A 13766-nucleotide genomic window follows, 5' to 3' on the forward strand; every position below is an offset into this window, starting at 1 on the left:
GAAAACATTTAACCCAACTCATTAATCACATCCCTTTATATAAAATATGAAACAAAACAAATCATAGCTCAATACAATAAATACATAGCTCAATGTGAAAAAAAAACAAACCTAGATATAGCTATAAAAAGTAATTCAGAATAAAAATGAATAATGAAATTCCGTGAGAAAAATTAAGATTCCAAACATTTTCGACAGCACATCCAACATATCATAAAGTTCACTATAATAAACAATAAATGAGCACTTCATAAAAATAATCTAAAATCAGATCACTCTAAAATGAGTAAGATTGAATAATAAAAGTAACCTCACACTGTATTTTAAGCTTTAACAGTAAATAAACAATTGAAATAAAAGTAACCGTCACTAATGAAATGGTTTTAGAAAGAGAGAGAAGAGCAAAAAATAACAAACATTTATCAGTATGAAGTAAGAAATTAAGTGAACAAAAATTTTGAGAGAAACAACCACAGTAAGAGTAATCTAGCATTGAGCAGTGATAGGTACAGCTTTGAGGTCCTCCTCTGAATTAATAGAAAAAATACGTCCATCAGGTACTACTCTGATTTTTATTGAACCGGATTTATCCACCCAAACATACTTGTATTGAAATTGTCTCTGGAGATTCCTAGCTTCAGCAAAGAGCTTTCTACGTTGAGCAGTTAATGATAGATTTATATAAATTTGTCGTTGCTCACCTTGCAGTCCAATATGTCTTGTAGAAAGACCCTTTACCACTTTCCGACCCTGTAATATTGCATGCGTGTCAGTACGCCTCACAAATTTGGCAATGATAGGTGGCGTCGCTTTGCGTGGTCCCCTCACTGGCAGCCGGTGACAGGCGTCGATCGCATCAGCTGTAACATGCATGCCGACGGCCTCACATGTTTTCACCACCAGACCGATTATATCTTCGTCAGGAGCTGAAGGAATGCCGTGAAGCTCAACAGTATTACGACGTCCATACTGTTCTAAATCGTCCAGCTTCATTGTCACAACACTCAACTTCTTCCTGAGTGTCCCATTTTCAGCCTGCAATGATTCAATGATTTTTTGCTGATTCTTTATCAACTCCTCCTGCTTGGCCAACATCGCTGAGCTGGAATCGAGTTTTCCATGACAAGAATTGAGTGATTCTTGAAGTTTATTCTGACCTGCCAGAATCTCCTCTTTGAATTTATTCAAAACACTATCTAACGAATCCGCAGGATTATTAGTAGTAGTCCCAGAGGAAACCGAATTTAAATTTTTCACAGGTGTTAGGTCTACGCTAGAGCAACGCTGTTTACGAAAATTTGCTAAACACTTTCTGCACCTCCACGAACTGTTTGTCAGCATATCAATCTCTACAGCACTCAAATCTTTGTCCACTTCTCCACGAATACATTTACTATGGAAGAGAGACTTACATTCAACACATGCAAGCTTGTCCCTATCGGATCTTTCGACCAGCAAGTTACAAACCGCACAAGCACTCATTTTCACGGTATTGTAAAATAAACAATAAAATGAGAAACGACCAAATAAACAATACACTACAATAATTCACTGCCCGTAAATTGAATTGAAATCAGTTTCAAATACGGCTGAAGATGACTCGCTCAACTAATTCATTAACAGAAAATAGCAGGCTAAATCAGATAAAGACGAGCACAATATTTCGAGCGTCTGACTTCGTCGAGAGCCAACTGATAACTGAACGAAGATCTGGAGGATATTATGCAAGCAGAGACGTTTGGCTGTTAACACAAGCAGGGCCTGAATTTTCATCACGTAGTGTGCTGTACACTACTCAACAACGGAGAGGACATCAGGCGCTAATCAGAGCTTCCGTATAACGAAGAACAAACTTCATCTCCTGTGGAAATCATAACAGATGAATTTCGATGATGGGAGATTTCATTATTTTGGCGGCTCGATTGGATGGCAGTTGGATGAATTACTATCCAGTGACTACTTAACTAACGTAGCCTATTACTGGTTGGACACACATGACTCCAGAGTTTATGAATTTTGTTTATTAATTAATATGTGGTCTTTTATTATAGGTTTATTTTATTCAAAGTAAATAACATGAAACTTATCACGTCCAGTCAATCAATTATTTATTTTGTTATGATTTCAATCAGAAATTAATTACCTTTTATTCAATTATTGTTTTGAATATATTTGTTAATGTTAATAATGGTCGAATTTCATAGTATGTACAGAAACTTGTCAAATAGTTTTCTACTTAATTCATGTATTTGAACTTGATCTTTATTGATTTTTTTCAAGTCATTTTATCGAATTCGAAATTTGTTAAATATTATGGTCGTTATTTGGCTTATTTTATCATTTTTGAGCTGAAATACTTATTTCTCATAAATTTTTTATTGAATTTTTCTTGTTTAATGATACTGTGGTCGTGTTTTTTTTCACATTCTTATTTAAATTGAATTTGATTTTTCACCTTTGAAGTTATTTATTTTCTTGATTTTGAGATTTTGTTAGCTGTAGAGTTTTATGATTGCATAATGGAAAGTTTAGTAGTTTGATTTTGAAAGTTGTTTTTTATACAGTAGAATTTATTATAATTGTAAAGGGGTTATCCTTTTCCTAAAAATTTTCCTTGAATTAGATTTGAAATTTCTTATACTCATTCATATTCCTATAAGTAGTAGTTCTCATATTACATCTTCTCGACTTCGGACTTTGCGGGAGTATGTGGACTTCACCTCGAGGACTTCGGGACATCGCGGGATTTCATGGACTCGATGACTCAAGCACTCAAGGACTTCGTGGGATTTCGCGGACTTCACGAGCTTCTTCGAGATGACTTCAGCTTCAGCGCAAGGCGACTTGTGAATTGACACTACACTCTACGAGATCGATTTTCCTGAAGATCTGGAGGATATTATGCAAGCAGAGACGTTTGGCTGTTAACACAAGCAGGGCCTGAATTTTCATCACGTAGTGTGCTGTACACTACTCAACAACGGAGAGGACATCAGGCGCTAATCAGAGCTTCCGTATAACGAAGAACAAACTTCATCTCCTGTGGAAATCATAACAGATGAATTTCGATGATGGGAGATTTCATTATTTTGGCGGCTCGATTGGATGGCAGTTGGATGAATTACTATCCAGTGACTACTTAACTAACGTAGCCTATTACTGGTTGGACACACACATGCTACTACATGCGAGCTGAGCTGCGAGATATTTCTTCGACAGTTGAGAGACGGCTCGACTTAAACCTTGGATACCTTACGATCGTCATCTTATCTTTGGTGCATGGTTCAATTTGTACCTGTGGCTGGAGGTCTGAAGGAGTTGAGGAAACTATAATGATCATGGACGAACAGCGGACATACAAGAATCGGACAAATATGGGAGGACTTCACATACAAGGACGACTACCAGTTCATCGCTCAGAACATTGAAATATCATCTACATCTTTGAGAACTACTTTAACCTATCTACATTCCAGAACCCCTAAAATTTGAATTGTATTTGTTGAAAAGTTAATTTATTTAGAGAACTATTGTTTGTGCAGCATAGTTTCATTCTGAATCGTTGTAATTTAGTTTGAGTAACCTACCTTTCTATGTAAATGTTCAATTTCAATGTATAGTAGCATTATCAAGTCAATCAGGCACACGTTTGTTTCCAGAGTATATTATTTTGTTTTATTTTTTTTTTTGTTCCCCTCTTGACTACAGACTCAGGGACGAGTCTTTCAGCGGGATGGGTGATGTGTCACCTGGTCATATGGGACATATATATGAATCATATATTTATCTCATATTGATCAGGATTTTAGAGTTTTAATTTAGAAAAGTTTAATGAACAATGTTTTTGTCCTTGAACAGTTTTTGTCATCGACAGAAAGATTGTTTATTTCTTTTGTTATCAAAATTATTGTAGCTTCTCTTTTGTTTTTGATAACAAACGTGCTCGCTTGTGCGACTGATAAAAATATGTAATTGAAATGGCTTCATGTTTGGCATTGACTGAGTTATATATTAATACCCGAAATTTTACTTTGAGTTGTGTCGTTGTGTCGGTGTGTGAGCTCGTTCGTTAGGACTGTGAGTAAAGTCCGGCTGTTCTGGTGAAGGGGATAGATTTTGTTCTTGTTTTATAATACAGTTTTCCTGTCACAGTTCGGGCAGTTTAAAGAGAATTGTATTATTGAATAAGAAGGGATCTGAACCCACTTCATTAGATCAGTTTTTTATTTATTTTTCTTTATTAATTAACGTCGCGATTAACCAGTGGATGCCAAATTGGAAGCCATTTTCATTAAGGTAGGTGACTACTGAGTCATTGTTTTAAATTTTCCATAACCACAACAAATTTAATCTTCACTAGCAGCCAAGCGAGTAGCCCTTGAAATTTCATCTGTTTATTATTATTTCGTTATTTTCTAATTATAATTCTAATTTTGTACAAATAATTTATTGTTTTGTTTTAATTATCAAAAACCAGTACGATCATTTCTTGTTTTTCATTTCCCCACCTTTACACTAGCTAAAGCTGCGTCTACACCAAAGTTATTAACAAAATGTTTATTTTTCCTTCCTCATAGATTCTATTAGATTGAACATACTGTAGCTTATCATACAAATGATGTGCCTATGTGCTTGTCAAGATCCGTTTAATCTAATAGAATCTATAAGGACGGAAAAAATAAACATTTTGTTAATAACTTTGGTATAAACGCAGCTTTAGAAGACCGACCGAGGTGATTATTGATAAACAAGTCATACGGTGATCAAACTAGAAAGATTTCTAGGCCTTTGAAGCACTTGACGAGCCAATCCTGTTAATTATCAATCAATAATATTGATTATTTATTATTTTACAAAGGCGACTTTGTAGAAGTATTGTAAGCCTAGGTGATGATGATGGGATGAATGATAATACAATGAAGGTGGAGTTATGAATGAATAAAAATGATAGGTTATGCTATTCTCTTGAATTGAGTTCTTTTTTTCAATCCAGAAATAAAACTAAAAATTTTGAATTTGATTTGATTAAAAACCGAATATAATAGAATGATGACATTCAATAAACTCTCAGAACTTGAAAATATTGAGTTATTAAGAAAAATGTTGAACCAGAAATAAAACACAAACTAATTATGACATTTTTTTCAAATCGGGCAACTTAAAAAACTTTTGTATTTCAGAAAAATAAGAGTTTTTTTAAATAAATATCCTTATTTACAATATTGACTATTCAATGGGTAAAATTATTCAAAGTTCCTACTTTAGGGAGTGTCTCACATCTTCGAGTGCATATTCCTACCAGACAAACAGAAACAAAAGTAGGACATTGTGATGTTCATGAACATGGGACGTTGTCACAGCATTGCGTTTACATTGCAGGTCATTGCTGATACACAGGCAGTCGAGTCATAAATAAACATGACCTAATAAATTCTATTTTATTTGGTTCAAAGGTAAAAGAAAATGTGTGGGAGTTTATGTTTTGGCTTTTAAATGGCAATATGTTACTGCTGGCAAGCAGCTGGAGCAAATGATTGAAAATGTACGTCCACGATATAAAATCAATGTGTCTAAAAGCTACTTCAAGTTTTGGTTGTACAATAAAAATTTCAACAATTTTTATCGAACGTCCAAAGTCTAAACTACACACACATCAATTTTTGAATGAACAATTTTTTTTCGTCCTTATAAACTCTACCAGGAGCTTGACAAACTCATGATCACATCATAATATATGTTTGTCAAATTTTGTTCAATTTAATCAAATTTATTAGGATGGCATAAAATCGTAAGTTCAAAAATTGATGTGTGTGTTACTAGACTTAAGACTTATTCACACAACATTTTCCCAAACTTTCATAATAATTGGTCTAGTAGTTTCTCAATCACATATAAACACTCATTTGTCTTTTTCTTTAGGGCTTTTTGTAATATAAATAGAAATACAAATCTCAGTACTCTTTTAAATTATTTTATCACAACATGATTCGTACATTAAATGCCATTTTCAAACTTGAAAATGGTATTTAATATCCGAATCATGTTGTGATAAAATAATTTAAAAGGGTACTGAGGTTTGTATTTCAATCTATATTTAAACATTCATTTATATTTTTCATTTTTATATTTTATCCAAGTTGTATTATATTGTGTGATTAAAAAATAAAGTGATAGATTTTATAAATTAAATAGTAAGCACTATTATTCACATTAGTCCATATTTTCTTATGACTCTCAATCTATTTCTTGAATATTCCAATGCTGTCTGTTGTACATTATAATTTTTATAATTTTAGTCGAGTCAGATCTGTAATGCAGCATCTGGACAATGCTTCAACAATGATCAAGTCTGAACTTTCCTTGTTGGACTAGACCCAACAACAGTGATTTTTCATGTGAGAAAAAACACTACATCGAAAATTTGAAACAAATTAGTCACACAAGGTGTTTTTATTTTAATGACAGAAATGAAAAGTCTTTATATTCTACATAATTTTCAAGTTGCAATTTATTTATTTATATATTAATACATTAATATTTACAGATCTATCCTAATAATATTTCCTATCTACCTAATATTTACAACCTCTTCTGGAGATAATACATTAATATTTACAGATCTATCCTAATAATATTTCCTATCTACCTAATATTTACAACCTCTTCTGGAGATACGGTCAACCTGAAAAGATGAAAATTAATTATTTTTTAATCAGTTATTTGAATGAACACAGTAATATTAGTTTGAGTCAGGAGTTCCTAACATCATATCATCACATGTTTAGTCTGATTGAACCACATCTGTAGATTATCAATAAATATTTAGGACATTTATATAATTATAGTAACATCACACTAAAATGCATATAGAAAATGCATACAAATCAATAAAAATGCACATAGAATCCATAAAAAATATTTAATCGAGCATTAGCGAGTTTTTACTCTCAACTCAAGGCCAAAGTCGTTGTGCGTCTGTGTGAATATTCAACAATAACTTTTGAAAGATTTGATCAATCAACTTCAAATTATGAACACATACTCTTCGACTCTTTACAGCTCAAGCTCGTTGGACAACAAAATTTACCGACTCCTTCGTCCTTTTTCAGGATATAACAAATAACATTGAAATTGCTCAAGAAAAACATTTGTTGTTATTCATCATTAAGCCAGCTGAAGAATTCATTGCATGCAATTACTACAGTTTTTCCATTCATTCATAACATCAGCTGAGGCTATTTGGGAGCTGTCACACAGACAGTCCTTCTTGGGCTGACACATGATTTCAGCTAATTTGCAACTTTTACATCAAAAAATTGATACTGATTGAGATATCAATGTGCGGTTTTCTCTTGGAACTCTGTATTGAAATCATGTATCACATGACCATCTTCTCATTTAAAAAAAAAAATGAATTTCGATTCATATGAGGGACAAAGATGTTGAAGCGAAAGAGTATTTTTTTATTTCAAATATGATCCCCAATGAAACATCCTTTCAAATAATTCTTGTAAAAGAAATATTTAGCTGTTTTCATAATTTCAATCAACTCTGTATAATTAAAAGTTGCGCGTTTCAAAAATTACAATACAACATTTCATGAGTGAGTTCTCCAACCCAGGGTGTCACTAGTGCAGAGTTGGTAAAAATTATGGATACAGCTAAATATTTCTTTCACAAGAATAATTATTATGACATCAGGATTCATCGGGGGTCCCATTTGAAATGAAAAATAACTATTCAAAAATTACTCTGTCGCTTTAATATAAATGATAATTTCCACATACTAAAATTAAGGTACAAGTAATATGTAACTTTTTGGCTGTCGACCATTGATTGTAATGGTTATCTAGCCAATCTGACTCTTACCTTCTCACATTACTTCTTCCTCTCCAGCGATGTCAAGAAGGAACCACTCATTCTGAGGCAGTGGCCTATTGATAATGTTGTCGGCACCATGAGCCACTGCACTCAGAAAGTGTATTATTGTGATCTCGCCGTTTATAAGACGACGGATCGCCTTCTTGACATCGCGAGTAACTTTGTCTTTTTTCGGTCGGTTGACCGCAATCTCTCTATGTACTCTAATGAGATTGTCATAGGAGGTTCTCTCTATTAACTGGAGCCTTCCTAAAAAGCAATTAATTCAAAACTTATTACAAGAAAATTTTAAACAATTGCAAACTTCAAAGGACTTGAAATAACTACTGTGCTCTCATCAGTTGAACCACTTTTTTATTGATCTTGCAGCTGTATATTTGATCAAGTGCAGATTCAAATTGGCGTGAACGCAAGCTGAATGATTTTGGAATACACATTTGTTTCATTAAAATCAAATACCTAATTATAATAATAATAATTGTTATTATTATAATCAATTTGTTTCATGTTTAGTACGGTACGGTAGTGATTCGTAAACAATAATCAATTGTCAATTTATAATATAGGAGTTTAAGATAAGATGAGTCATATGAACTATGAGTGGGGGGGGATGTAAACTTGTTTGTCAATGATTAGATGATACAACATGGCATGGCACTATGAGCAACACAGAATAAAATACACCAGAAGGCATCCTCTACCTATCTATTAATATCATCGACAGCCTATCTACTTTAATTGAATATCCAACAACAACTCGAATTTAACTATGAATTCATATTGAACTAGCCGGATGACTCATCTGTCTAGCCAGTGGGCTCCGCCCAGAAAACGCAGGAAAAATGCTCAAAAAGCGCTGATCTTGGTCGGAACTTGGGCGTTATTTCAAAACCCTACCAATACAACATTTTCATACCTCAGCAGAGCCTGTGTATCAAATTTGAACATTTTTTGCCAATTAGTTCTTGAAATAGCTGAGAAAACGTTGGAAAAATGCTGTTCTTGGGTGCCTCTCTGGAAAAATCTCTGGAAATTTTTCAAATCTGTTCTTAGAGCGCCTCTAGTTGGCCAACTATGTTGAATTTGAGCCTATTTGGTCCAGTAGATTTTTAGTTCTGTTGATTATGAGTGAGTGATAGAATGAATCATTGTCATTTTGCTCTTTTATCTAACTATTATAAATATATAGAGTGCCTAAAAATAAATTGATTGAATAAAACCCAGAGCAGTTGCTAATTCCAATTTGGAATCGGTTGAATGAGGTTGGCTAGCATTAACTAGGCCTAGGTGGAACCAGGAATTTTATGAGTGCACGAAACTAGTTTTGCTTATGCAAAAAGGTATTGACATGGATACTAATAATTTTTTATGATAATCGATTAATTATCTATTCTTATTTATCTGTGGACAACGTTGATCAATACGTATTTTGCAACGTTCCAATTTCCACAAATTATTTTCGTGCTGTTTACATCATACAGAAAATATTAGCACATGATCTTTTTGTCTTTGCTATAGTAGCCTACAGTACTACCACTTAATTCAAAACAACAAAATTTTATCAATAATATAGGAAGAAGTAATGACTAGGTGCTAGTCGCTTGATTCTAGGTTTCATTCAATCGACCCAATAATAATGTATCACTTACTTATGAAGCTCCATATGTCGAGATTCACGCCAAACGCACAGAGAAGTTTGGCGTGGAATGACTCGAGGTCATTGTTGGTCCTCCTGGCGCAACCAAAAGTAGACAATGACTCCACGCCAATCACACCCACCCAGAATCTCCTCACATAAGCTGTTAAGTTCTGCAACCGAGCATCCATCTCTCCCTCATTAATGTAATCTATGATTGCATTTAGGCCATCAACTATTGAGAAGGGAGGAACTCGGTTGCTATGAGGAGGTCCTCTCTGTGCTGGCAGGTGTGGCAAAACTACCACCTTTCCAATCCAAAACTTGGATTGACGTGCCTTGTTGCTATTAATGAATCTGTTTCAATATCATATTGAATCTTCTTTTAAACTTGATTTCGAACTGTAACTTACTAATGTTTGGTAATGCCCTGCCTTTACTTGACTGTTGTGTTTAAACTGGTAGCCACACACTTGCTTAGGCCTACCTCAGTTTCCATATGAACTGGACAATTCAACTAAAGTTAGCTCTTCAAATATTGAACAGTGATTAATATTTTCTTGGAGGATCTTTCAATGTTTCCAAACGAACTGGGAGTTATTAATGTGCTATAACCAATCATCCTATCCATACAAGTGTTGGAAATCCGCATCAATTCACCACGGACAGTATACCCATACTTCAAGCAAGCCTACCTTGACTATTTCCTGGAGCCAACTTGAACACCACTATCATGTTGAAACCCTAGGTAACTGCATATTTTTACCATCTTTGTATTTGCTAATTACCTTTATCTTCCTATCCCTTAAATAAGGTTAGGGTTGAGTTCATTTATTATTTGGATCTATTCACTTAGGCTATTTTTGATTTTTTGTTGCTTCATCATAGGTCAGATTTTTGTATGAAACAAGAATAACTATGACAACCTATTGTAATGTTTTCAATCATTCAGTTCAGTATTTGAATTTTCAATCATGAATGTTGTCAGAACATAATCTTTTCTTGTTCATGATGCAACTTACTATTGCATAATCACTTAACATATTAAAATATTGGTTACTTGGTAAAATATTGTACATCACAATTTATTGACTTAGGATTTTAAAACAAACAAGCAATTTTAGGCTAGTTATTTGATCATCACAATTTATTGACTTAGGATTATAAAACAAACAAGCAATTTTTATTGCATCAAATATATTTTGTTCAATTACAATATCTTGTAATCTACAAATTCTATAAATATTAAATTCATCACATTTTAAATCCAATTTCAGTATTTTTCAAGCTCATTATTGTATTGTATTCTTATGATTAGTATTCAAGTTATTTGTAAGTGTGAATTACCATAGATTCAGTGTATCTTATCTGAATTGTCTCTACTAAACTTCGATGTTTATCAATTATAAATTTTCCATATTAAACCTCAATGGTTATTGATTTTGAACTGCCTCTAATGATTCTTGATGTTTATCAGTTATCTTAATTGTCTGTTTCTCCATATAAATTTTTATGTTTACTGAACTTGACAATTTGTTATCAACCTTAATGCTGTATGATTTTTGAGCTACTTGTATTCACTATCAAAAATTATTGTTCTGCCATTTCTATTTCAATACATTTATATATTGCTCACTTGGTATTTTTTCTCCAAGAACCTATTCATGTTAGTAATAATTTTTCCGTCTTTTATGAAACAAAGACGGTGGTCCTCATTATTAAAATTATATTGTATCTGGGTCAATGACCAATAAGCAAAATATTTACATCACATTGACCAGCCGCTCTATACTGATCCACTAGCAACCAGAATTCGGACTCAGAAACAATATAAATTGGTCCTCCGCCCGGCCGGATCTCCTATTAATCTTGTAATTTTGTTTCTTTTCATGTGTACTCAATCGCCCATGTACCTTGTAACCTGGACTGAGGGTTGCTGTGGACGAGGGGTTGCCAATGAGACATACCATTCAGTGGCCAAGCTGTCCATGCCATGTATCAGTTGGACAAGTTGCGCGACCATACACAAGCCAGCATTAATCACAATTACATCACAACCACAGCACAGGTGTCAGTGAAAGTGCAGTGATAATCTCAGTGAAGGTCGTATGAGAATTTTCTTTTGTTATCAATACCTTTTTTGTAACAATGGCTACATCCCCTCCTCCCAGTGACTCACGTTCAGTGTCCCCAGATTTAGGGTCTGAGCATTCTGCTCTTATCAATTCTAGGAACAATTTACTAGAAGAAGCTAACTGGTTCTTCACAGAGTATCCAAATTTTATTGTAAATGATGAAGCAACATATTATCACTTACTTACCATTAAAAATGAAGTTGATCTCCTCAGAGATAAATACAAGAAAATTCATGAACAAATACAACACAAAAATGTATCATTTGACAAGGAATCACACTTTGAAACAATTAAAAGGTTCATATTATTCATTTCTAAAGCAAATGCTGCATTGAAAGCTTTTGAGGCTAAAATAACTAACACTCGAAATGATCTTGTTTCACAACAATCAGTACAACCTGCTACTACTGCATCACAGCATGCAAATTTTAATTTGCCCCAAATTCCTCTCCCTCATTTTGATGGAAACTTCTCAAAATGGCAGGCATTCTCCAGTGCATTTATGCACATGATAGGTAGTCAGGAGCAAATTAGTAGCACATTGAAATTTTTCTATTTACAACAAACATTGAGTGGTGAAGCTCTAGCAAGAGTGGAACATATTGATGCCAATGAAAAAGGGTTTGAAGTAGCCTGGAAATTGCTCGAAGAGCGATATGACAATAAACGACTCATTGCAACAAACCACATCACTGCCATTGAGTCTCCACCTGCAGTTAAACGTAACTGTGCACAATCATTGCGTGCATTCATTGATTTTTGTAAATCACATATTGCTGCCCTTCAGGCACTTGAACTTAAGAATCTCACCGACTTATTGTATATGCATAAAATGTTGTCGCAATTGGACTCTAACACTGTTAAGGAATGGGAGAAATCAGTTCCTATTGACAGTATTCCAACAATTGAGAAGTTTTGGAATTTCTTGGAAGCACAATGTAAAGTTATGGATGCAGTTGCATCCAGTGCTAACAATTCAACAACTATTCACTCTAGTAACGCAACTAATTTTGCTTCCAAGCAATCAAAAGTTAATCACTTTCAATCAAGTAATCAAAATAATGTAAAAATGTTTCATATTTGACAACCAATTGCACTTTCTGTAAAGGCTCAAATCACATGGCCTATAAATGTAATGAATTGCTCAAATTACAGCCTTCTGACCGTTGGAATGCTGTCAAAAGCAAAAACCTTTGCTTCAATTGTCTCAAACCACATGTTCCTAATCATGGTTGTTCTACAAAATCTTGTTTTCATTGTGGTAAGGCACACCACTCTATTCTGCATTCACTAGGTTCGGGACAGAATCAACAAAAAGGTAAAGAAGTTACTTCTAACAATATTCATTCGTCAGTGAAAAAATCATCAGTTGAAAATTCCATTATTGGCAATCATTCAAAGGCTTCATCTTCATCTGTTGCAGTCCTTCCTCAATTAAATGAGAGGAGCATGGTTTCATCAGATAATAATGTACATTCAAATGTTGCATCCTCAGTTTGTCTATTTCAGCAAGCTAGTGTTCCTCTTCTTCCTACAGCTCAAGTTTTTGTTGAGGACTCACAAGGAAATTTGATTAAATGTGTTGCATTGCTATACAGTGGCTCGGATTGCAACCTTATCTCACAACATTTGGCTGATAAGCTTGCATTACCAGCGGTCAGTACTGAAACAACTATTCATTCTATTGGTGGCAACCAATCAAAGTCAACTTATGTTCTTTCAATTCTTGTCAAATCTACAGACCAACAATGGTCTACTGAAGAATCTTGTATTGTCATTGATAAAGTTCCATCTTCTTTCTCAAATTCCAGAATTGAAATAGAAAAACTTGAAATTCCATCACACATTTCACTGGCTGATCCTAACTTTTTCAAGGCTAAAAACATTGATCTTCTTCTCGGCGCTGGCGTTTTTGCTTCAGTCTTGTCAGCAGGACAGATTGTCATTTCCAAAGATGCACCCATTCTCCAGAGCACAAGGTTGGGTTGGATTATTTTTGGCTCTTGTAAGGTACCCAGCTCATCTGTTCCAATTTCTCATGTATCCAATTTTTTGTCAACAGTTTCATCAAACACTCCTTGCCAACTTGAAAAATTCTGGGCTCTCAAAAGTGT

General features: G+C 34.0%; 1 protein-coding gene across 1 annotated transcript; it reads right to left on the reverse strand.

Moving 5' to 3' along the window:
- Positions 1-6505: 6505 nt before the first annotated feature.
- LOC111062650 lies at positions 6506-9769 on the reverse strand. Its single transcript, XM_039443559.1, has 3 exons — positions 9531-9769; positions 7870-8130; positions 6506-6682 (listed from the first exon to the last, which is right to left on the reverse strand). The coding sequence occupies exons 1-2, from the start codon at positions 9706-9708 to the stop codon at positions 7874-7876; spliced, it is 435 nt and encodes a 144-aa protein (XP_039299493.1). The 5' UTR covers positions 9709-9769; the 3' UTR covers positions 6506-6682; positions 7870-7873.
- Positions 9770-13766: the final 3997 nt, after the last annotated feature.

This window comes from Nilaparvata lugens, chromosome Y (genome assembly GCF_014356525.2).
Source record: "Nilaparvata lugens isolate BPH chromosome Y, ASM1435652v1, whole genome shotgun sequence".
Classification (NCBI taxonomy): Eukaryota; Metazoa; Arthropoda; class Insecta; order Hemiptera; family Delphacidae; genus Nilaparvata; species Nilaparvata lugens.